Here is a 26295-nt window from a genome sequence, read left to right as displayed (position 1 = left end):
TCAATTACTAGAAGGACAGTTACTGGTAGATGAATTTTTACAAACATCTACTAAATAGGGAGGGGCTATGCACTATATACCAGGAGAGGGAACACTTACACTCATGAAACTGGGGTCCTTAAAGCATGAAAACAAGAACTCTTGATAAATTAAGTTGACCAAATTTAAACTGAATTTACCCTTTGCCTAGCATGGCTCTGATGTGATTTGCTATTGGTATATATTTTTCTGAAGGCAAGAGACATTTTGTTTTCATCTTTATAGTCTTATAGTCTTAGCATTTATCTTGGTGCTTGGCATATATTAGGAACTTAATACATGTACGATGAATGATTTCCTGGACCTGAGTGGGAATTTTTTGGAGACTTAGGATAACCTGAACTGGGAGGACTGTGAAGATGATAGGAATTAACCAGGGAACCCAAATAGTACCTGCCTGGGAAATGGCACTGATTGCCCGTTAAGTAGGACACCCAAAATAAACAGTAACCACCGCTTACCACTCTGATAAGCTGTGACCAGATTTCAAAACTACCTCACTGAGTTATTGACTTATGGAACTGAGTTACGTCAGAAACAGAAGACTTTTCAATAGAAAACAGCATGGGTCCTTAGCTCACTCAAATGCCACTTTAATTATGCCAGGCATATCTGTTAAATGTCTAGAGGATTTCTAAGCCCTGACCTGGGACCTGAGTGACTCAATACTGAATTCTTTAGGGATGGCAGGCTAGAGTTGATAGGCTCCTGAAACTCAGGGATACATTTTGCTTTTAAAGCATGCAAATGTAACTGAATTCTTTCCAGACTATTTTTCAATGCATCCTCCTTTTTCTCCTATAGTCTCCTAGGTACCACGGTTCCAGGATAGTATTTCTACCTTGCATGTCTATGTATATTCTTTCAAATTTTAAACGTATAATTTTGTGATCTCACTGACCCCACCCTTAATCCCCCACTAGGACTTTTGGGCCTCAGAGCAACAAATTAAAGTTTTCCAATCTGTGTGGAATCCAGTCCACTCTACAAACAAACTACTTATATCGTCAGAGGACAAGAGTAGAACTAAGAATTGGAGCTTTTGAAGACACATTAGGTGAAACAGTTTTATAGCGGGTACTATAGTCTACCAAACCAATGTTATAAATGTTGCAAATGGACAAGGGGCTTTAAAACAACATTACAAGAGGATCTCATGACCTTAAGATGGATTTCATGGCTTTTGTCAACCTTATCTCTGAAACAAAAGTCCATCTTTTTAACACCAATACTCTTTCAGTGAAGTTATATTGTTTCCAGTCATAGACTGATACTCTTTCCAAGGTAGTGGGGTCAAGGATCATCTAAAAGCAAAAATTCTTAACATCTTTTATACTTTGAACCTTTTGGGCAGTCTGGCGAAGCCTATAAGCCCAGCTTTAGAATGATGTTTTTAAATAACTGAAGCAAATGCCAAAAGGTTAGTGAAAATAAAGATATAGGGTTCTTTTCCAATCCACATTCAAGAATCACCTGAAAGGACTGGAGATTCCAGACTAAGAATCCCTGATCTTAATTGGAATGCTAATGTAATTTTTTTTTAATTTTAATTTTTTTTTATATTTTAAACCCTTAACTTCTGTGTACTGACTTATAGGTGGAAGAGTGGTAAGGGTAGGCAATGGAGGTCAAGTGACTTGCCCAGGGTCACACAGCTGGGAAGTATCTGAGGCCAGATTTGAACCTAGGACCTCCCGTCTCTAGGCCTGGCTCTCAATCCACTGAGCTACCCAGCTGCCCCCTGTGCTAATGTAATTTTAATGTAATGTAATGTAATCTTAAATGCACAGTGGATATGAGCAGGCTGCAAGATGTAACAATGAAGAATTTTGTGAGGGAAAAGAGATGTGAAGGATGTCATCAGAGATATATATATATATATATATATATATATGATGAGGAAAAAAAATCATGTTGCAAGGCTGAGGAATAGTCAATAGAAAACTATGTACTCCATTGGTATGCTTGCATTGTAAAGAGAATGAAAGCAAACTTTCTAACACAATGGGTTGATGCCCCAGTGGTATATTTTTTGGAGAACAAGGGAATAAAAATTTTTATAGCACCTACTATCTGCCAGGCACTGTACTAAGCACTTTACAAAAATTATCTCATTTGAGTCTCACAACAAACAACACAACAAACTGTGGGGTAGATGTTGTTATTATTCCCATTTTATAGTTGAGGAAACAGACTGATACAAGTCAGGTGATTTGTCCCAGATTATACAGCTAGTAAATGCCTGGGGCTGAATCTGAATTAAAATCTTCCTGACTCCAGGTCCATTGCTCTATCTGCTACTCTGCCTAGCTACTTCTAGGGCAAAAGTTGAACAGAACAGAAGGGCAAAGATGGAGAGCTATTTGCACTGTTGGAAGGAATATTAAAATAAGATCAAAGACAATTGGCTTATGGTGACCCTGTACCAATTATGTTTTTTTTTGACAGCCTCAGGGATATGAAACCTGTAGAGAAATCTATGAAAGCTAGATTTGGGGGAGGGGGGAAACCATTCATTTACATTTGTTTTCAATGATGAAGTTCAAGGGATTACTTGTTTTTAAGTCAAGAGGTCTTTTCAAAGGAAGAGGTAAAAAGTGGATTTTTTTTTAAAGATAGAGTTTCTTGAGAGAATGCCCTTCAATTGGGGAATTGCTGAACAAACTGTGATATATGCTGGTGATGGAATACTACTGTGTTCAAAGGAATAATAAATTGGAGGAATTCCATGTGAACTGGAATGACCTCCAGGAATTGATGCAGACTGGAAGGAGCAGAGTCAGGAGAACATTGTACACAGAGATTGATACACTGTGGTAAAATCGAATGTAATGGACTTCTGTACTAGCAGCAATGCAATGACCCAGGACAATTCTGAGGGACTTATGGAAAAGAACGCTACCCACATTCAGAGGAAGAACTACAGGAGTAGAAACACAGAAGAAAAACAACTGCTTGAACACATGGGTTGATGCGGACACAATTAGGATGTAGACTCTTAATGACCACTCTAGAACAATTATCAATAATATGGAAATAATTTACCATACACTGTCTTGCTGACATCACTTACCCCAAGTCTATTCCACTGATCCTCCCTTCTATCTCTTAGCCAGTACCATGTTGTTTTGATGACCACTGCTTTATAGTATAGCTTAATATATGGTACTGCTAAGCTACCTTCCTTCACGTTTTTTTTTTTCATTATTTCCCTTGATATTCTTGATCTTTTGTTCTTCCAAATGAACTTTGTTATAGTTTTTTCTAATATAGTAAAAAAGGTTTTTGGTAGTTTGATAGGTATGGCACTAAATAAGTAAATTAATTTGGGTAGAATGGTCATTTTTATTATGTTAGCTCGTCCTACCCATGAGCACTCAATGTTTTTCCAATTGTTTAGATCTAGTTTTACTTTTTTGGAAAGTGTTTTGTAGTTATGTCCATATAATTCCTGTATTTGTTTTGGTAGATAGATTCCTAAGTATTTTATATTGTCTAGGGTAATTTTAAATGGTGTTTCTCTTTCTATCTCTTGCTGCTGTGATGTGTTGGAAATATATAGAAATGCTGATGATTTATGTGCATTTATTTTGTATCCCGCAACTTTGCTAAAGTTGTTGATTATTTATACTAGCTTTTTAGTTGATCTCTAGGATTTTTTAAGTAGACCATCATATCATCTGCAAAGAGTGATAGCTTAGTCTCCTCGTTGCCTATTTTAATACCTTCAATTTCTTTTTCTTCTCTAATTGCTACTGCTAGTGTTTCTAGTACAATGTTAAATAAAAGAGGTGATAACGGGGCATCCTTGTTTCACACCTGATCTTATTGGAAAGGCTTCTAATTTATCCCCATTCAGAGGAAGAACTACAGGAGTAGAAACACAGAAGAAAAACAACTGCTTGGACACTTGGGTTGATGAGGACATGATTGGGGATGAAGAACTGAAAGACCACACCCATGTAACTATCAATAAGGTGTAAATAAGTCTTGACACATAATAAAACCAGTGGAAATTTGAATTGGCTACAGTGGAGGGGGGCAGGGGGTTGAGGGGGTAAAAGGGAAAGTAAAAACATGGAAAATTTTTCTAAAAATAAAAAATTATTTAAAAAAATATGGAAATAGTCTTGATCAATGACACAGCAAGAAAGGAGTAGAAATGCACATTGGCTGTGGGTGGGGGGTTGGGAGAGAGAGAGCAAGAACATGAATCATGTAACCATGGGGAAAATTTTTCTAAAAAAGAAAAAGAAAAAAGAAAAATAAATAAAGATAGAGTTTCTCAAAAAGCCCTTCAGGTTTGGCAGTGACCCACTGAAGTAATTTTTCAGACTTCATAAAAGGCTAAGGTATATTTTAAAAATATCTTTAACAAACTTAACATGCCACATGCCATTCTTTTGATGAAATCACTTGTTTTGCACAATTTGTAAATATCAAATATCAATGTGTTCACTACATCCTGATCAATTATTTAATTCATCATGTAACCACCCTTTTATCACATTGGATATTAAACATTCCTTTGACAAATGTTCTATTTTTTCTAAGTCTTGACTACAGCCTACAGACTTTCTTTTTCTCTTTTTCTTTTTTTCAACTTAACAAATACCAAATAAAAGAGCATTTCCATATACAAAGCAAACAGAAAAGAGAGGACAACTGTGAATCTATTATGTATAGCTTGCTTTTACTTTTAAGTTTATAAATAATTCAATATGTAACTTTCAAAGATGTCCTGCTTATCTGTGTTTCCTTCTGGTTTCCTTCTGTTCAGTCATGGGACATTTAAAATCATGCTAGTACTCCTAGTTCAAAAGTTTTCCTTTATCCTTGGTAGGTCTGCTGAAATACTCTTGCTTTGGATTATTTATGTGGGGCTTGGATGAACAGAGCCAGAGTCTGGAGCTATTTCCTAACCAAAAAGTTAAAGAATATTTCCACTGAAGTTTGAGATAGTCTAAGAGAATAAGGAAGTGGGAACTGGAAAGGGATTTAACATTGTTTTCCTTAAAGTATGCCACTGTTCCCCAATAATACCAAAGCCCCCTATAACTAACCTAATATAGATATATGGTCACTATTGAGACCATATGGTAGAATAGTTAAAATGCTAGTCTTATAGCCATTTAGAAATGAGTTCAAATTTTACCTCTGACACTTACTATTTATATCAGCCTGGTCACATCTGAGCTTTATCATGTTCCTCAGTAAAATGGGAGGTTGGACTAGATATACTTTAATGTCTCTTCCAACTATAAATGTATAATCCTATGAGGTTCCATGATGATATTAAATGCACATGAAAGGGAACAAGTCTATAAATGGGGAAACACCTGTGACATTCCAATTATGTTTTTAATGTTTGGAAAACCAATCAACTGAGCCAATGACAGCCAATTCCATTTGCCAAATGGCAGTTGGCTGAAGCTGCCTGAACAGCCTAGGTGAGCTGGGAGCTGAGCCAGATATCAAAGAATTCTGGAAACAGTGGTGCCCATTGCTCCTAGCAACAGAGAGGCAATAATGGAAGAGAGGCACCAATCTACCAGGCTATAGAGCTCATTAGACATTGTGCTCTAACAGGAAAACAGCACCAATGTCAAGAACTCTGAAGGTCTCCAAAAAGATGAACATAGGTGCTGCTCATAAGGAAGAAAGTTTAGCACTCCAGGGACAATCTTGTATTGATTTCATTTTTATCCTTTACCAAACCTGAATTTGCCATCTGTACAGTAAATCATCTAAAGATCTGAGAAATTCCTAGGAGATATATGTTTGGAGATAAGTTGCCTCCACCACTGATCCTCTGGGTTATTTTGGTTGAATTATTCCAAACTTGATTTAAGCTTGGATTTCTTAATTTGTAAAAGGAATAAGTTAGGCAGTCTGGCAGAAAATAGGTAAAGATCAACATCTTACACCGTATACAAGACCAGTGCTAACATCACAAATAAATTAGAGGTACATGGAAGAAATTACAAGTCATATCTATGGATAGATGAAGATTTTATAATGAAACGAGATAGAAAGGTTCATAAAAGGTAAAATGGACAGTTTTTAAATTTCATTTAAAAATGTTTAGTTAGGCTGTGTAACCCTTAAACAAGTTAAGTCCATTTGCCTAGCCTTCATCCTTCTATCTTAGTTACATAAAATAAAGTTTTTGCATAAACAAAATCAATGCATCTAAAGAGAGAAGAAAAACAGGAAATTAAGGAAAACACCTTTTGTAGCAAAGTCCTCTGATAAGGTCTCATTTCTATGTTAAAAAGAGAATTGATTCATATTTATAAGATAAAAGCTCTTTCTCAATTGACAAATGGTAAAGGATATGAATAAATAATTTCCAGAAGAAGAAATTAAGCTGTCAATAGTCATCTGAAAAACTGCTCTAAATCATGAATAATTAGAGAAATGCACATCAGAGTAGCAAAAATGAAAAAAAAAAAAAAAGGAAAATGAGAAGTATTGGAAGAATTATGGGAAAATAGCTACATTAACACACTGTTGGTACCACTGTGAACTAGTCCAGCCAATATGAAAAACAATTTGGAATAATGCCCCCAAAGCTATTAAATTGTGCATATCCTTTGACCCAGAGACATTACTACTAAAGGACCATACCCTAAAGAGATAAAAGAAAGAAGAAAAGAAACCATTTTTACAAAAATATTTAGAGAGCTCATTTTGCAGTGGCCAAGAATTAGAAACTGATGGGTACCCAAAAGCTGGGAGAATGGCCAAATAAGCTATGGCATGTGAATATGAAGGAATACTATTTTGCCATGACATGAAGGGGATCATTCAAGAGAAACCTGGGAAGACTCATATTAAGTGATGCAAAGTAAAGTGAGCAGATCCAAATCAATTTATATAATAACAATTTGTAAAGACAAACAACTTTGAAAGATTTGGGAATTTTGAACAATGCTATGACTAATAATCTTAAAGGCTTCAGAGTGCAGAGAGGCATATTTTATTTTATTTTTGGACCTGACCAATGTGAAATTTTGCCTAACTATACATTTGTTTAAAACCGTTACTTTTTGCCTTAGTAACTAAGTAACTAAGATAGAAGGGCGAAGGCTAGGCAAATGGACTTAACTTGTTTAATGGTTACACAGCCTAACTAAACATTTCTTAAATGAAATTTAATTTTTTGGTCTCATTTGTGGTAGGGATGGAGTGTGAGAAGGCATACCTAAAATAAAATTAAATTAAAATAAAGGACAATTGATCAAGTTTTAAAAAAGGAGAGAGTTGGATTGGATTATCTCTAAGGTCAATACCAGCTATATAGATACTAATTTTATGAATATTCACCTCCATCAAGCAGGACAGATACTAGACAGAATTTCAAAGGGTGAAATTATACAGTCTGATCATTTAGCTTTCAACAGGTAGTGCCTGATTTCAATACGATACTGGGACTAATCTCTAAGGTAGGTAGAGGTGATAGGATTCTTCCCTTAAGTGATCCAGTGACCTCTAGTACATAACACATGTCTTGCCCCTCACCCTGCTTGGCAGGCATATGACTGACTAACAGATGGAGTAGACTTAAACAGTCTGGACCATCTGTCACTTTGTAGAATATCCAGAGGACTGCTGACAAATTGGTACAGAGACTGTAAGAAGATAGGTACATGCTAATATACCACTGAATGGAGTTGTGAATTACTCCAGATATTCTATAAGAAATTTTGGAATTATGGGAGATAAATCACTAGTGCATTTCAATATTTTGACCAACTGTACTAAAAAAAAAAAACCTACCCTCACTTTCTGTCTTCAGATCAATACTGTGTATTGGTTCCAAGGCAGAAGAGTAGTTAGGGCTAGGTAATGGAGGTTAAGAGATTTGCCCAGGGTTATACAGCTAGGAAGTATCTGAGGTCAGATATGAACCTAGGATCTCCCATTTATAGGCATGACTCTCAATCCACTGAGCCACATAGCTGTCCCCAGCAACTATTCTCTTGAGGAAGCCAAAAGGAAGTTATTCATAGAAACACTCTTTGAGATAGCAAAAAATTGGAGAGAAAATGGGTATCCGTGAACTGGGGGATGGAGTAAAAAACTGGTATGTGACTATAATGGAATATTACTATATTGTAAGAAAGGATGAATACGTAATTCAGAATTTAATAAGGGAAAACTTTTACCAACTAATGTAAAGTAAAGCATGTAGAATCAGGAAAACAGTATACAAAATAATAACAATGATGTAAATGAACTAAACACTAAATGGCAATTAAACTCTCAGATCAACTGCAGATCTTGGACCCTGAGAACTGCTGAGGAATTGTATTCCCCTCCTCATGGTAAGGTGGGGAAATACTTAAGCAGAAGGTTCATAGTATGTGAAATGTGAGCATTTTGTTGGTTGGTTGTTGATGTTAAAAGAGTTAGTTTATTGGGAAATCCTATGGTATTAAAAAAAAGCATCAATAAAATTTTAAAATAAGGATTAGAGGGTTCTTAAGACAATTTCCATATCCTTTGAGGCTTACTGAGAATTTTACTCATAAAAGCCTTGTGGAGCGGAGAACATAATTATTATTAGATTAATGACATGATGAGAGAGAAAACCAACTGAGAGGTTAAAAGACTTACCCATGATCAAAAAGTTAATAAGTACCTGAAATAGAATTCAAATTCATTCCTCCTGACTTAGACCAACCCCTACCACACCGCTGATCAAATGAGATTCTTCTGAATGGGTGAAAGAGCAGACAAGATAATATTAATAGACTCAAAGAACATAAGTTCTGGATGTTAACCTTAGAGATCATCTAGCTTTAGTTCTTTTCATTTTTCCAGATAAGAAAACTGTGACCTGGAGATAGGAATTATTTGCCCTAGGTCATACAGACTACCAAGCAGAATCATGCTAAGAATTCAATTCTAATTCCAATGACCTGGAGTCTTCCCATTATATCAAGCTGTCTCCCCAAAAAGAGTAGATAAGGTTATATGAGGAATTGCTTTCCCCCATATTTCCCTCTTCCCCCCTTCTTCTTGTCTCACTCTTTCCCCCTTAGCTTCTCTTCTTCTTCTTTGTTTATTCCTTAGACCTCTCTGAAGCAGTGCACACAGACCCTGCTCGGTGCCACTGTGGGAAATCTCAGGACTAAGAAGACAGTTAAATATAAAGCTTTTCTGTGCTTTGACTTATTTCGGCAAAAGAAATTTAAAAAGGGGGAGAGAAAGAAAAAACTCTTCAAAGGTGAGGAAAGAACAACAGGGAAATTCTAGCCATTCAATACTGTTGCTTCCTGAATGTCACTGACTCAGATTAGATTAATTTTTAGCAGCCATTAGTTGGGCCTAGAGAAAATATCTCCTCTACAATTTCTCTCACAAGTGGTCATCCATAGAAGCTCTGCTTAAAGACCTTAAATGTGACTCTGAAGTAGCCCATTCTACTTTGGGATGACTCTGATTACATACATCAAGAATAAATATTCTTTCCTTCAATTTCCATTCATTGCTCCTAGTTCTGGTTTCTGGGTCCATTCAAATGAAGTTCTCTTCTTCACAACACTTCTTCAAATATTTAGACACATGTCCCTCAGAAGTCTCTTCATATCCTCAGTTCCTTGAACTACCATTTCTATATTGTTCCCTGTCCCTTCATTAATATGGTCATCTCATTGTTGACATTAATGTTTTTCCTAAAATGGGGTGGGGAATTAAAGATAATGTCCAAGATGAATTATGACCATGGCAGAGTACAGCAGGACTTTTGCTTCTTTTTAAATGCTAATCCTCTATTAATGTCTTTATCCAATTCACAGACAAAAATATTCAATAGCACAGCACCAAGGACAGATGCCTAGGAAAAGATATTTGTAATAGGCATGATATTAAAGGCATATATAACCCCCTTAGTGACCACTCTTTGGGGTTAGTCATTCAATCATCTTAGAATATACTTAAAAGGATATAGTTACCCCATGTTCTCCATTTTGTTTAGGAATGAATGAACAAATGACAAATATATTGAGTAAGCACTTGTTTACCAGATAATGTACCAAATAGTAGGGGTATGAATACAAAAACAATATAGTTTCCCCATCCTCACCCCACATCCACAAAGATAGTAAAAGAAATTCTTTCAAATGACCTGATAAAATTGAGGTGTACTTTGTCTATAGAGTTCCTCTAAGCTGTTGATTCAATAACCCTGTCAAAAAAGGAAATAAGGTTGGACTGGCATGACTTGTTATTAGGCTATTCTGGCTTTAATAATCACCACTTCTCATTAAGTGCTCATAAACTATCTCTTTAGCAACATGGTCTTATTCTAGAATTATGGCTAAAACTTTAGTCAAATTTTAATCAACTTATTGATCTTCAATGTAACACCCATAACACTATCTCTTTGAAGACCTAAAGTGATGAGAAACCCATTTACCTCCAACCTCCTTTTTAAAAAAAAATGCAGTTAAATAACTTTTCTTTATGTTGAATAGAAATCCATATGCCTGGAATTTCCTCTCACTGCTCCTACTTTTGTCCTCGAGGGCTAAACAAAACAATTTAAATTCTTCTTTCGCATGACAAGTTTTCAGGTATTTGAGGATTAATATCTTGAATTCCTTAAGTCTTTTCTTTTTTAGGCAGGCCATATTCAGCAACTTTTGGCAAATGGCCTTTTTCTCTACAGAGTAGGCAATGGAGGTCAGGGTGATTAGACTATGTCCCATACACTGCTGATGCTTAATAAGATGTTGGTTAAAATGCAATGATAGAATATTCAAGTCAATTATTAGGCAGAAGCTCCTGAAAAAATTAAAATCCTCTAGAGAAAGGACAATTAGGAACAAGAGAGGGAGAAGATCTTCTCATATAACTAGGGCAAGAAATTCTTCATTTATGGGGGTACAGTAAGAGCTTGTCTGAAGGCAGGGGAATGGACTTGACAACCACTAAAAATCCCTTCTAGTCCCATGATGTTAAACTTTTTAGCCAGTTTCTATTTAGGGGACCAGAGAAGCCTTATCAAGAAATTATCAGAATTGAGACAGAAGGAAGGAGAAAAAGAAAGAAGGAATGGAGATTTATCATGACATTTTAAATATAAATCTTGTACATTCTCAAAAGTGTGTGTCTGGGCATGTTTTTTTTAAGGGTGGTATTGTACATCTTTGTTTTATAGTCCCTAGACAAACCACGACCACAGCCACAAGCCCCTCTAGAGAAAAACAAATGACTTTACAGTTAAGAGACATCTTCAGAGTCGGAGGAAGAAAACAGGCTGATGGATAGACTAGTATCTGTTTCAGGACAGTGCATTTATCATTATGCTTTATGTACATTATAATGAACATATTTTTTAACCACTGAAGAGTATTTCAAATTGAATGATACATTTTTATTTTAAATCATAGCTTCAGAGAAAGTAGTATTTTATGAGGAGGTGAGAGAGGAAAATTAAAAACCAGAGAGGTAGAGTGGAGATTGGGATGGGAGAGGAGGTACCAGGCAGCCAGCATTCTCCTGGAGTTCTGCTACTCTTCTATCTAGTTCAAACTGGGCATCAGACATTTACTAATTTCAGGGTGGACCTAAGAGCTCCATTGTAAAAACCGGCAAGGAATGTCTGCCCTAGAACCCTTCTTTTGCTCAGGCTCCCCAGCCAAGAAGCCCTGCCATCTGCCTTGGCAACATGACTCAATCAACAGACACTCAGAGTAGGATCACAGAGTGTTAGGACTGAAAGGAACTTAAATTCCTCTTTCAGTTCCTTCAATTTTACAGGTGAGGAAACTAAGGTCCAGGGCAAAGTGACTTACCCAAGGTCACACAATCAGCAGATCCTAACTTCTAGTACAATGATTTTTTACTTTAGACTACAATGTCACCTCTATTTTATTCACACTCACACTTTTAGATGAGTGCTTATTTCCTTCTTAGCTGCTGCTTCTTTCTCCATTTGTACAGTACTAGGTAAGCCTCTAAGCACTTCAGTAGAAGTGATACAGGAGGGTGGGGAACAGTTTTGATTCCCAAAAGGAAAAAAATAAAAGAATTCAACCCATTCCTTAGGCTGTCTCATCTCAAAATAGGCTTTACAAGTGTCTTAAGCTTTTCAGCTGACCTAGTGCAACTGAAATGATTTTCTTGGGGTGGTGCTAGTAGCCTGAGAGGAATTCAATGTAGATTCATCCCCTAAACCAGGACACAAAAGCAGAATGGGATCAACAGAAGATCTAATTTTATGTCCAGTTCCCTCAGGACTGTTCATCTTTCTTTCCTGTGTAGGAGCCATACCGATCATCAATAAGCACTTACTAATCCCTTTGTACATGCCACACATGGTGTTAGGAACTGAGAAAACAGACAAAAACAAGAATTCTAACCTCAAGGATCTATATTATTTTATATATATATATATATATATATTCTATTGTGGGGGAAAAACATGTTTGCGCCTAAGTTGCCTCTTCTTGTTGCTGTCTCTCTGTAGAAGAGAACTGACAAATATGTGTGTACATATATGTGTATGTATATCTCTATACACACATACATATATAAAAAGTAAGTGATAAACTGCTATCTTCAGAGAGAGTATACTATAATATGGTACACATAGATGATATATACATGTATGTGTAGTATGTCCCAAATATATGTATTATATTATATATGTTGAAAGAGTATATATACTATGTAATATTATGATCTAATACATGCATGTGGCATATATGTACAAATACTATCATAGTATAAGTACATTTATATAATTACAAAGTATAAATTATATGGAGTATACAAAGCATATAATTACCCACACCTAAAGTGAGATATGTCTAATTATTTTGTAACATACAAGGTAATTACAAGGTAATTAGGTATGCACACACACATATAAAGACAAGATAATCTGGGGGATTTAGGGGAGACCCTAACAGCGAGAAGGACTGGGAGAAGTGTTATGTGGAAGGAAGCATCTAAATTGAACTTGAAGAAGACTAGTGCTAAGAAAAGAGGGGAGTGCAATGAGTCTAGGCATAGGGACAACCTATTTAAAGATGTGGAAGCAGGATCCAGAATGTCGCACACAGAGAACAAGTATAGTTTGGATGGAATGGAGACTGGAGGCACGGAGATGGATTAGGAGGCTATTATAAGAGCTTAAGCAAGATGTAATGAGGGTCTGAACTAGGGTAGTGGCTGTATGAGTACGGAGAAGGGGATAGAGATGAGGGAGGTTGTAGAAGAATCAAAAGCTTGGCAACTGATCAGATGGGTGGCAGAGATGAGGATATCTGCTAGAGTTTAGGGAGGAATAACCCGAAAGTTCCACAGTGGCAGGAAGTGGACATTAAAAAGATTCTCTTTGCCTCCCCAAAACTTCCATTAATTGAATCATACCAGCCATACAAACTTGACCTCCTATGTACTTAGTCTTGTACCTAGTTCACTGTGATGGTGAAACAGAGCCTTGTGGGGTACATAGTAGGAACTCAGTAAATTGACATTCCATTCATCCAACATTACGCATCTGTGGTTTGCATAGCATCATGCTATGGACTGGGTAAGATATCAAATTTGGATAAGATTGAGGAAGGGAAAAGACCAGATAGACACGATCCTCCAAATGAGGGCTCTGAGAGCGAGTGCCACTCCTGACTGTCTATGAGTTGGTGGAGTCATCATCACTCCAACAAAACCTAGGAGAAAGAGGAAGGGAGTAAAGAGAAGGGAGGATGTAGTAGGCAGCCACTTGGGTTCACTAAGAAAGGTTAGATCAACAACCATGATAAAAATATTTTCCACAAATGTAAAAATGTTTAAGCCGCCTCTTCCCTCTCTCTACTCATCCTGACACATCATGTTGCTACAAAAGATAACAAGTAGAAATACAAACATAATCATATTGCAAAAGAACATGAGAGAATCAGAATGGTGGGGGAAGATATTCATCAAATTCCTCATTTGGGGCTGGTAAGTTTCCAGGCAACTCAGCTTTGCCAGAAGCAGAGAAGTCGATATGATTTGAGTGAGTAGGAACGAACAGTTAGGAGGGGGTGGGAAGATACTTCCCATATGGGTTCAAAGATTTAACAGGAACATGTTTTATGGACCGCCAAGGAAAAGGCAGCCTACATGAGGTGAAATGAACACCTGGCTTCTCTGAAAACTCAAGTAGTTTTCTTTATAGATGAAGCCAAATGGTACTCGAGAAAAGAGCAACAAGGAAGGCAGGCTGGCAGGGAATACCTCCTTTCTACTCAGGGAAGGAAAAATAAGGATGTCCAATATTTTCAGTATTCTGTGCCATCCTTGTTCTATCCCATTGGAACTTTTGTTAAATGCAAATCCCACCCACCCATAGATGCCCAACTTACTCCCCCAAGGGGCTTTCACTGTGTACTCTAGTACACAATAATCTCACCTTTTATTTAAAAAAAATTGAATGACTATATATTGTATTATATCATTTTTCATTCTTATATGTTTCTAAATCTCATCTCTCCAGCATGATTGCAAGCCTCTAAAAGGCAGGGGTCATGTTTTCTCAGCCCTTAGAGTCCCTAAAGGACACATACTTTTTTTTTTAAAAGAAAAAACCTTTACCTTCCATCTTATAATCAATATTGTGTATTGGTTCCAAGGCAGAAAAGTAGTAAGAACTAGGCAATGGGGGTTAAATGGCTTGCCCAGGGTCACACAGCTGGGAAGTGTCTAAGGCCAGAATTGAAATCAGGACCTCCCATCTCCAGGCCTGGCTCTCAATCCACTGAACCACCTTGCTGCACCCAAGCTTAACATACTTTTAAGTATAATCTGCATCATCCATATTTTCTCCATCATTTTACTAAGTCAAGACTATAAACCAACAAAGAGTCAAGCTCTGATTTATAGCATTTTCTGATTTCCAAGACATAAATGTTCACACTGAAAATTTAACAATCAGCTCTTGAGAGCCATGACAACACATCTATCAAAAGCAGTCTTAAATTTTCATGAGTTAATGTTATGTTGAGATACTACATATGATAGTTTTATTCATAACAATGCTCTAATAATAGCATAGATCATTTGTTGCAAGCTTACATATATTTTGAAGTTTGTGTTTGCAACAGAGATTTAACATGTTACTTTAGGAAGAAGAATGAGTTGCTGTTTTGTAATTCTAACTTTTTGATTGAGTCCCTAGGAGTCAATAAATGCTAAATTTTTGTAGCTTGTAGTGATATGGTATAGTTTCTATAGTAGTTAAAGCCTCTACCTGCAGATAGTTAGGTGTCTCAGTGGATTGAGAGCCAGGCATAGATGTTTTAGGTTCAAATCTGACATCAGATATTTCCTAGCTGTCTGACATGGGGTAAGTCACTTAATCCCCTTTGCTTAGCCTGTACTGCGCTTCTGCCTTGGAAACAGTATTGATTCTAAGATGGAAAGTAAGGATTTAAAAAAATAAAGCCTCCATCCACCAATGTCAGGGGTCTTTAAGGATGAAATTATTATTATTACTATTATTGTAAGGATAAGGAGAGGGACTAGACCTGGAATTTTAGTGGTATAGGGATCTCTCAGGGGGTTGTAGGGGGAATTCCTTCAACCAATTCAGATCCACATTTCTCTTGGCAACTTAATAGTCTTAGAGAGTTCCCTCGAGCACTGAGAAATTAAGTGACTTCCTTGCCCAGGGTCACCAGCCAGGATCAGAAATAGGACATGCTTAATGACATTACTATCATTATTATTGTGAAGGATGAAATGTAGTTAAGAAGATAAACTCTTCTGAATATAATATGTTAGAAGTACGAGATCACCAGAGACTCTGGAGATGGCATCTTCTCCCAGTTATCTAAAATTGGCTTTCCTGAGAATCAGGTGATTCCAGCAAAGGCAGGAGAGCTCTTTATGACCCCATATGGGCTGGCAATAAAACTGGAGGGGAGCAGATGGCAAGGTGCATTAAGCAGCCTGACTCCCTGGTTCCACAGCTGGAACCATAAAATTCTCACTTTTGGGTTCAACCATTGGCAAAGAGGAATTAAAAACACCATGGACCTTCAGTTTGGAGGGACCAGCCCTAGTCCTGTGGCTGGTTTCAGGCAGCTCCTGTATCTTGGTTCCAGTAACTATGCTCTTTTAAATTGTTTTTCAGTTTTTGTAAGCCCCTTGTGGGCAAGGTCTATTTTTCTTTTTACTTGTATTTGTATCCCCAGAACTTAGTATAATGCCTGACACATAGTAAACAATAAATGCTTGACTTATTTGTGTCCCCAGTGTCTTGCCTTTCACATTTAATATGCCCCTGTCTTATTTTCCACCCTTATTTGGTCTTAAATTCAATCCCTTACATCCCCTCAGATTTGCCTTTTTCAATCCCCGCATCCCAGGCTGCTATACCTGCTCTCAGACATCCCTGTTACTACTGCCTGAATTTCAGTCCGTTATCCTGACTCTTTGTTGTATCTACCTTCCAGAACCATTCATCTGAGCCCCTTGCCAGATTTCCCATCACCCCAGACTTCTGGGTATTGCCCGATGCTGAGATTTGCTCCAATTACCTAATCTACACTTCACGGTCATGTGAAATCTCTAGAAATTCCTTTGTCAGGTCCATCTTGCCACCCATTGAGTCCAAGTTCCAACATGCATTGTACCCAACAGCAATTATTCTTTATGGCTGTTTGGAATTGGGACCCTTCAATACTTGAATTGGGAACAATACCCACTTGGTATACAAAAGCAGTCTCCAAGAGTGAAAAGTAAATTTTTTGGATTTCTTATGGTGGCCTTTAAAGTGAACTGACATTTTGTAAATTTTATAATACTCCCTGGAGATCCCTAGGCTAGACATCCTTAGAGGTCTTATCACGATTCCTGCGATTCCCTGGAGTAGATGCGGCTGAGCCTGATAATTGCAGCTGTAGACATGGTTTGACCAGCAGGCCTGGGGAAGTAAGCAAGCACTTACACATAGGTTCTTGAACTCTAAGCTGGTGAGAGTGGGTAAAGCTTTCAGCTTTTCTCTTTCCCTTCCTATCCCTATTGTAGCAAGAAAGGGGCAATTTCAAAGAGCTTAACCTTACGTTTTACCTGTCTTCCTCATTCTGGATGTGAGGCATCCTCACTGAAGCTGCCAGCAAATTAGCCCATAAAGCATTGGCTACACTCCTTTGGACTTCATCATGTCCCCAGGAATGCCCTCATTATCAGGGAACTCATCATCCTATGAGATTTCATCAGTCTTGATACTCATACCTCACCACTACCCTTGCCACTCTGCCTCTTTGTTTGGGGGGCTGGAGAGTGGAGCAAAAAACTCCTTCTGATACCTCCATTTAAAGAGGCACTTTCTCTACCCCAACATGTCCCTCTCTTCAACTTTCCTATGTGTGTTGTCTTCTCAAATTAGATTGTAAGCTCCTCGAGGGCAGAGACTGTCTTTCTTTTTCATATTCATATCCCCAACTGGCACAGAGTAGGCATTTAATAGATATTTATTGACAGATGACTGACTGACATTTAATAAAGAAGCAAAGGTCAGAGGCAGCCCCCATACAGGACCTTAGTTCTAGACCTAGCTCAGCCACTAAACAATGTGACCTTGGTCAAGTCACTTACCCTATGACCCTCAGTCTCCTCATTTATAAGATAAGACTGGGTTAGATGAGCTCCCAAAGTGCTTTCCTCTGCTTTTCAGAACCAAGCTCTGATATGCAGAATTAACTCACAAATTTAGGAGGTGATAAAAAGGAACCACAACTGGCACTGCAGTAAGCTTTACCAGTGAAGTGAATTAGTGAACTTTTAGCCTTCCTCCTTTTGTTTTTTCCTGAATTAAACAGTTGATACCAGATGCTGTGTGTATGTGTGGGGGGGAGATGCACGTAAAGCTCAAAGTCTTCTAGTCAAGTTGAAAGGGAAAGCAGAACCAGCTCATTAGGCCCAAGGTTATTAGCTGCTTTTGTTGATGCCCCAAGGTCAGCCATGAAATCAGGTAGACCCTGGAGTGCACCAAGTCTTTTTATACAGGGGCTGTGGGGGTGGGGGGGGTGAGGGTGGGGGTGGTAATGGCTGCACAGTGGTTGAGAGAAGGAAAAGAAATACATTTTGCCATTCTCTCTAGCTTATCATCCTGAAAAGTATCATTTCAGGTTTTGAGGTTTTGCTATACAGCTTGGGAATAGCATTTTATTCATATCCCCTTACATTTTTCAGGCCAAACCTAAATTCCTATTTCCATCAGCATCTTCCTTCCTAGGCCCAACATTTGAGGACAATTTTATGCTTGAGCTGTTTGTGGTTAATTAGCCATGGCCTGTAAAGTGATTCTATAGCAGGGGTGGTGAATGCCTGGTGGAAAGGTTGTGAGGACAAGAGGGAATGCCCACTGTATTTTCTTTCAGCAGATTCTCAACACCTGACATGATGGTGAAATGTCAGAATAATGACATCAATAACCAGGAGCAAGGGAATCCTATTGGGGGGGGGGAACTCAGACTCCTCTGAAAACAAAAAAAAGATACTTTTCAATGATAGTATGATTAACCAGACTAAAGCAGAATCACTTTAGGGGCACTTAAGAAAATCATTGTCGTTACCCTCTCAGCAAAAAACCAAACCAAACCAAGGAAAACCTCACTCTCCAAACTCAATGATGTCTATAATTCTCCTCATTCATTCAGTAATGTATTCAAACATTTCAAACATACAATATGGAAAGAGAATGATTCTTTTGGTTAAGGCTTCTGTTCTTGTTACCAACAGGGGAGTTGATCTTAGGAAAAGGTATGATAAATTCTAAGAGTGTTATTGACTGATAGAGATGAAAATGTTACTTCTTTTTTTGGGGGTGCTATTTCCATTCTTTCAGGAAGTGATTCTTTTGGAGTGTGAATGAGTTTGTCAGTTCCTTTCCTAAGAAAATAAATTTTCATTGGGATTCTAAATTAGGACTGAAAATTCTTCAGTGCAAAAGATAAAAGGGAAGTCTTTGCTTCCAACTACTAGAATGAAACTAAGATACCTAGTGCCTCCTGATGGCAGTACACTCTAACTGCAGGATAAAACAGTGCTTAGAGAAAACACGGGTTTGAGTATTACATGCCTAACCCTAAAGTTTTCAAATGACAAAAACATACTATTTTCCTCCTCCCTCTCCCTCTCCCTCTCCCTCTCCCTCTCCCTCTCCCTCTCTCCCTTCTTTCTTCCTTCCTTCCTTTCTTCCTTCCTTTCTTTCTTTCTTTCTTTCTTTCTTTCTTTCTTTCTTTCTTTCTTTCTTTCTTTCTTTCTTTCTTTCTTTCTGCCTTAGTAACAATTCTAACAAAGAAGGGCAAGGTCTATGAAAATGGAATTAAATGACTTGTCCAGGGTCACATAGTTAGGAAGTATCCGAATCCAAATTTGAACTTAGGTCCCCCTGTCTCCAGACCTGGTGCTTTACCCACTGTGCAACCTTGCTGCCCCTTTCACATTGTCCTTTAATGCACTATTTCTTCAGAGTTGGAAAATATAATTATTAACACTCTTGTCCTATTTTTGGGAGCTGCATGATGGACTGGCCCCAGAGTTACTTCATGTATTCCTGAAGATATTAGTGGAATGCATACACACTCAGAGAACTATAGCTCTAAAGAAGATGCCACATCTGAGAATGCCAAGGGGATTGGATTAGAGTAAGAGTTCTTGACTTTTTTTTGCATCATGAATCTCTTTGGCAGTGTGGTGAAGCTTTTGACCTTTTCTCAGAATAATAATTTCAAATGTGTAAAATATACAGTATTACAAAAGTATGTTGAAATACAGTTGTTAAAACATGTACACTAAAAAAAACCCCAAGATCACGGCCCCCAGGTTAAGAACTCTTCAATCAGTGGGCATATTACCTGGATGGATAACCAGCTGCACTGATTCGGATGGTCTCCAGTACTCCACAGGCTCTGAGCTGCTGGACTGCTCTTTTTGGATCAAAGCTGAAAAATCAAAAGGTGTTTTTTTAAAAGTCTACAAATACTATGTGACAGAAATATGAAAAAATACTCTCCTCTCATGCTGACTCATTAGGTATCACCTACCAACAGGCTTTACAAAATCAGCCCACAGCTATGAGCTCCTGTGAGCTCACACTCTGAAGTCAGACATGAACTACAAGAAATGAGACCAAGGATATAAGAACCATTTCAACAGTTTCAGAAGTTGGACTTTTGCTTACACTGTTTCCATTATATGAAACATGTTCTCTTCAGTCGAGACCAGTGATGGTGAACTTATGGCTTGGTGCCAAAGATGGCACACAGAACCCGCCATGTGGGCACTTCTACAGTCATCCACCAGAGTTTGTTATTAGAAAGGCAGAGGGACATGGAGGGAACTGCTCCCCTTCCCCTCTCTACCATGCCTGATGACATTTTTTCACATCCCCCACCCCTCTGCCCAGCAGTCAATGGGAGTGCACAGGGTATAAGGTATAAGGCTCACAGGATGAAGAGCTAGAGGGGAGCAGAGCACTCCGACCACTCCCCTCCTTCCCTCCATGTGCCTGAGGACATTCCTCACTTCTCCTGTCCCTCTGCCCAGCAGTCAATGGGAGTGCTTCCTCCCTCCCTATGTGAGGTAAGGCACTGGTGGTGGGGCTCACATGCTGTGTGAACGTGTGGTGCAGATAGCAGCCTGTTGAGTCTGTAGTGCAGGTGCTTTACTATCTGGGATAAAGGGGGGGACAGGGGAGCAAGGTGGGGGAGGCAGGCACAGCACTCATTCTGGGGGATGGGATGGGTGTGGGGCCTGGCACTCTGTCTCTAAAAGATTCACCATCATTGGCCTAGACCAATCCTATTCATGTCCCAAAGCCACATTATTATTTCTCTTTCATAAAATTATACTGAAGTCTCCAACCCAGAGTAATCTTTCAGTTCTCTGAGTTTCTACAGCCCAGACTCAGCTAAGGCCTTCATTCAAATTCAATGTGATACATTATACTGTCAACATATTGTAATTGTTTCATATATCTAAGTCTTTGTCTTCTCAATTGTAGAGCTTCTTGAAGGCAAGACAGTGTTCTTCTACTTCTCTGGTATCCCATATGGCACCAGCCCAGTTCTGAGCTCCACATGTTCAATTAACCAACAGACAATGAGCCTTTACTATGTATAGGCACTGTGCTGGCTGCTCTAGGGGATATAAAATGTGCCCTAGGATCTGATAGCCTCATCAGAGACTTGAGGCAGAAGACAAAAAACTACATTGCAAAGCAGCATAGGAAAAAGCATGAGATGAAAGGAATAAACAAAGCTCTGTGGGAAATCCAGAAAAGGAGAGGTGTCCCAGCCAGCTCAGGTGATCTGAGAAGACTTCATGGAAAAGGAAGTAATTGAGCAGAGCTGCTTAAAAATAATTCCCATTTCTCTAGTGTTTTAAAGGTTTAAAAGCTCCTTTTTTCACAATAACCATGTGAGAATGACAGTGTGAATACTAATCTTTCCATTTTAAGGATTAGATTTTAAAGACTAATAAAATAAAATAGCAATAAAATGAAAAGAGTAAAAATGAAAAAATGCATAAAATAAAATTGAAAAAGAAACATCAGGCAATTAGATAACTTGCTTAAATGGAGAACTGGGACTCAAACTTCAGTCTTTGGATTCCAAGATCAGAGCTTTTTTCCATGGTGCTTCACTGCCTTTTAAAACATTTCAATAACATCATTAAATACTATTTATAATATGTAAAATAATAATTTAATAAACTACTTATTGATAAGAAGATAGATCCTCTTTGTCATCAGCCTCATCAGTTTTCTGGCAACACTAAGTATGGAAAAGATTAGATTGGCTTATGGGGCTAAGACAGTAATGGTAATAACCAATAAAATGCAGTTGACTTCCAGCTAATCAAAGTAAAACTTTTACAAACATTTACTGCATCCTCCACACTGGGGATTGAAAGAGCACAGCTGAGGTTTTGTCCCTGGGCCTTGATTTGGAATCCTGGAGATTAATGTTGACTTCAGCATAAACCTTGGCTGGGGAGTGGGTAGACTGCTGCCTCGGTTGGATGAATAGAAATAGATTCTTTTTAACTGCAGGGCACAGAAAGGGCTGCTGGGCATTTCCTCCCCATGCTCATTTGTTACTTTCTCTCTGATGATGTCAGTGATTCTTTTCATTGCTGGGTAAGCCACTTCAAGCAGGGAATGACACTGAATTTCTCACATGGCTTCTATTAACCTTAATCAATATTCTCTCCACTAGCATTTATTAAATCATTACTATGTGCCAGGCACTACAGGTTTGGAAGCTGAGGATTCACAAAAACAAAGTAGAAACATTTACTTGTCTTCAAAGAACTTACATTCTATTGAGAGGAAATAACAAGAACACCAGTAAGTGTACAAAAGATATATAAAGGCAAATATATAATAATTTTGGGTAATATGCTTTTTCTGTATTAAATTTCTCCGCTTGAATCTCCCTCTACCTATCCCACTATTTGTGAGGCCATGTAAGGACAGATTAATTTCAGTATTTCTTTCAAACACTTATTAAGCAGTGACATTATATATATATGCATATCATATATAGAGAAAGTAATAATAATGCTGTAAGCAATAATATATATATATATATATATATATATATTACTAGGAATCAGAAATAATCTTTTCTTCTTCTGACCTAGCATCACACTGTTGACTTTTCTTATGTATTTATGGTCCATTTTGTATTCCAGTTGTATGTGTCTGCCTCATATCATAAATTCCATGAGGGTAAAGATCATGATACTTGGTCTCTGTAACTTCTCACAAGTGTTTATCATGATCTCTAAACATAAGTATTGAGTAAATGTTTATTGACTGTAATTACAAGTCACTGCAAGAGAGGCTGAAGGAAATCCAATGCTAACTATGCCACTATCTCTCCCTGTCCTCAAGAAGAACAGAGTCTAGAAGAGGAAAGATTATAAGGGCACATCCAAGAAGAAGAATCACAGAATTTTGGAGTTGGAAGGGATCTCAGACGTCATTGGATCCAGTCCATAACTAATAAAGAATTCTCACTAAAATATACCAAATAAGTAGTCATCCAACCTCTGCCTGAAAACTTCTAATAAAAAAGAATCAATTTCAGTGAATCCCATTCCTGGTCTGAATACATCTAAATGTTAGAAATTTTCTCCTTATGTCAAGCTTAGATCTATCTCTGTAAATTCTACCTGTGACTCCTTGTTCTATCCCATAGGGCTAAAGAGAACACATCAAACCAAGCCCTTTACATGATATGACCTCCTCTGAGAGCTTTGGGCTATTTGAGTACCACGGACCTTGCCCCTACTATGAAACCCATCTTCCCTTCCCCAGGTGAAAGATATTCATTTTCTTAAAATGATCACCATAAAGCATAGACACAAGACCCTCTCCCACCCTGGAAAACTTCCCCTTTCCCCTTTCCTGGAGTCATGTCACCTGTGTAGGCTACATGACTCTGAACTTGATATGAATATGACTTTGAATTTGAACCAGATGTGAAAAAGAGGATAAGAGGGGCAGACGAGGATGTGTTTACTCTCTGTCTCTGGTGTCCTGTGAAGGAACTTGCTGCTCAGGTTGCTGCTGGAAGCACCCTTGTAGAAAGTAGATTAGACTATTTTACTCTTTCTTTATATCTCTATCTTCTTTTACCTATTCAAGTAATTCTAAGAAACTTTATTAAAATCTAAGGACCAGAGTCCTAATTTTATTAAAACAGCACTGTCTCCTAGAAATTCTCCAACTTATCAGTGATCTTCCTAAACTCCTAGAAATGAAGAGTTAGTTATTGACTGAGAGGGAGTGAAAATAAGGTTTCATAAAGTGTCACTTTAGCTGGGCCTCAATTGACAGGGAAGATTTCAACAGGGTGACAACAGGGAGCCAATGGCTCCAATAATTAAATTCTGTGCTTCGGATTCCTCAGAGTTGTAAAATGGGAATGAAAATATCAATTCTGCTGAACTTATTGAGGCTTGGGAATGGCCTAGTAGAAAGAGTTTTGGGAATCAGAAGACCCAAGTTCTAGCCCTGGCTATTGATATTATCCGTTTAGTTTCATTATCCTGAAGATGTCACTAGAGTCTCATCTCCATTTTTTCTTGAAGAGGCCACTAGTCTTGCCTTTATTCCTTCTTGAAGAGGCTACTAGCCTCATCTTTATTTTTCTTAAAGAGGTCAACTAGAGTCTCAACCTCCATTTCTTCTTAAAGAAGCCACTAAGGTCTTACCTTCATTTCTTCTAAAAGAGGTCACTAAAATCTCACCTCCATTTCCTCATCTTCAAAATGGGTATAAAAATATCAGCCCTGACTATTCACAGGATTATTGTGAAGATGAATGAGATGACAAATGTGGGAAGTGATTTTGAAGATTTTAAAGGGAAATGGAAGGCATTATTATTCTTCCTTCCCCTAGGGCACTAGAGATTGACTAAAAATGAAAACAACATAGCCTTGTGTCTTCCCTTTTTTCTTTGTCTTAAAGAGAAGATTTCTATTCTGATTGACAGGCAGCATTTGTGCAGTGGGAAAAGTGTTAAATTTGGAGTTAGTGGACTTGCGTATGAATCCTAACTCTGCTATTCACTACCTGCGTGACTTTGGACAGGTTAACCTTCTTGTGCCTCAGTTTCTGCATCCATAAAATGAAGGGATTAAGGTCCTTTTCAGTTTTAAATCTAGGATCTTGTAATTGCATCAAACCAAATCTCTTGCATTAGGGTCAGTTACCCAGGGACTAAGAGACAAGGTACTTGGGAGAAATCAGCCTCTTCTCCCTGTGAAAGGAGAAGACAATGGGATGGCTAGTGAACACCATATCCCTGACTGAAAACTCACCAAGGACCATATTGTGGAATTGCACTTCTTCCCTACCCTCTAGGAAGAATCCAGATTTACAATTCTTCTCCTGCTGGGATATGTACTTTCAGTATCCTGAAAAGACAGCTGGGTACAGATTCTCTGGGCTAGAACTTGTACCCTCTCAGGAGTTATATCCTACTTAGATAATTGCTTCAAAGCTGCAAATTCTCCCTTCTCTTCTTCTAAGACCAGCAAGATGTGGCAGCCTAGGCCCAGGACACTTTTCCCATCATGGATCCCTAAATCTCAAACCAGCAAATTCACTTTCAGGGAGTCAGGTCAAGGTCCTCAAACAGATGAAGAACTGGCAAATGTGAACAGGTGAACTGATCATGAGGAAAAGCACATTTAGAACTTGGTGGCTGCCCCAGGATCTGGGAAGGCCACAGGAAGAGAGTGAAGGCAATCTTATAATGCCATTTGGTCAGTCACAGTCAACAAAGAGTTATTAAGTATTTATTTTGTGCCAGGAACTATGCTAAGCCCTGGAGATCCAAAGAAAGGCAAAAGCATGGTCTCTGCTGTCAAAATAATTACATGACCCCTTGCATTTGAACAGAATTTTATTCATCTCCAAATGCTTCTATATCTATCATATTAGTTGAGGAGAGCAACATCCCTGCAGAGTGGAAGAGACACTCTTATTACTTCTCTTTTATAAATGGTTAGGGAATGAGGAGAAACCAAAGTTAAATTACTTGCCTAACTCCATTTAAACAATTAATACAATGGTCGAGTCTGGAAACCATCCCTTCCCAATTCTAAGTTCGATACCCTCTTCAACATACAACAAGGGAGGAAAAGGGAAGGATTTGTGTTTATTTGGTATGTGTTTTTATATATACTTATATTATGCACATATTTTCTCCCCCAACAGAATGCAAGCTCCTTGAGGGCAGGAATAGTTTCATCTCTGTCTTTGTATTTCCAGTGCCTAGCTCAGTAATGGATGAATAAATGCTTGCTGATTGCTAAAAAAGAATTATAATAAAACAATTTTAATTCAAAAAGGATCAGGAAGTCATTTATCACTTCATTTTACAGCTAAGGAAACCAAGGCTTGACAATGTAGAATGAAATGCCTAAAGTCACACAACCAATTGGTAACAGAGTAATTCTGGTTGGAAGACAAACTTCCTTATGCTTCTTGCATGCTGCCTCATGTCCTTCAGAGACACGTGTGCCCTTCACACATACTGCTCCTGTAACAGCCTGTCTGCTACTCCTCATTGGGAGTCAGTCAAGGAACAGATGTCATACAGTGAAAATCCGTAATCATGTCTCAAAAACCAGAAGAGAAAGAGGGTGAAAAGGAGGGAGGAAAGGATGTATTAGCATCAAGCATGGGAAACTCACTTGTTAGGGCTCACCCTTGCCATCTTTTCCAAA

The 26295-nt window shown here is 38.1% G+C and overlaps 1 protein-coding gene across 1 annotated transcript in view; it reads right to left on the bottom strand.

Annotated features, from left to right (window-relative positions):
• Nucleotides 1–26295, bottom strand: part of MYO5B (myosin VB) — a 582592-nt gene that overhangs the window by 139864 nt on the left and 416433 nt on the right. Inside the window, exon 17 of the mRNA XM_044681604.1 lies at nt 19905–19991. Within this exon, the coding sequence (XP_044537539.1) occupies nt 19905–19991 (87 nt within the window). The remainder of the gene's footprint in view (nt 1–19904; nt 19992–26295) is intronic.

The sequence above is a fragment of the Gracilinanus agilis genome, chromosome 1 (genome assembly GCF_016433145.1).
Source record: "Gracilinanus agilis isolate LMUSP501 chromosome 1, AgileGrace, whole genome shotgun sequence".
In the NCBI taxonomy this organism is placed as follows: domain Eukaryota; kingdom Metazoa; phylum Chordata; class Mammalia; order Didelphimorphia; family Didelphidae; genus Gracilinanus; species Gracilinanus agilis.
Note: the sequence above shows the minus strand (reverse complement) of the source record. Positions and strands in the feature narration are given on the sequence as shown.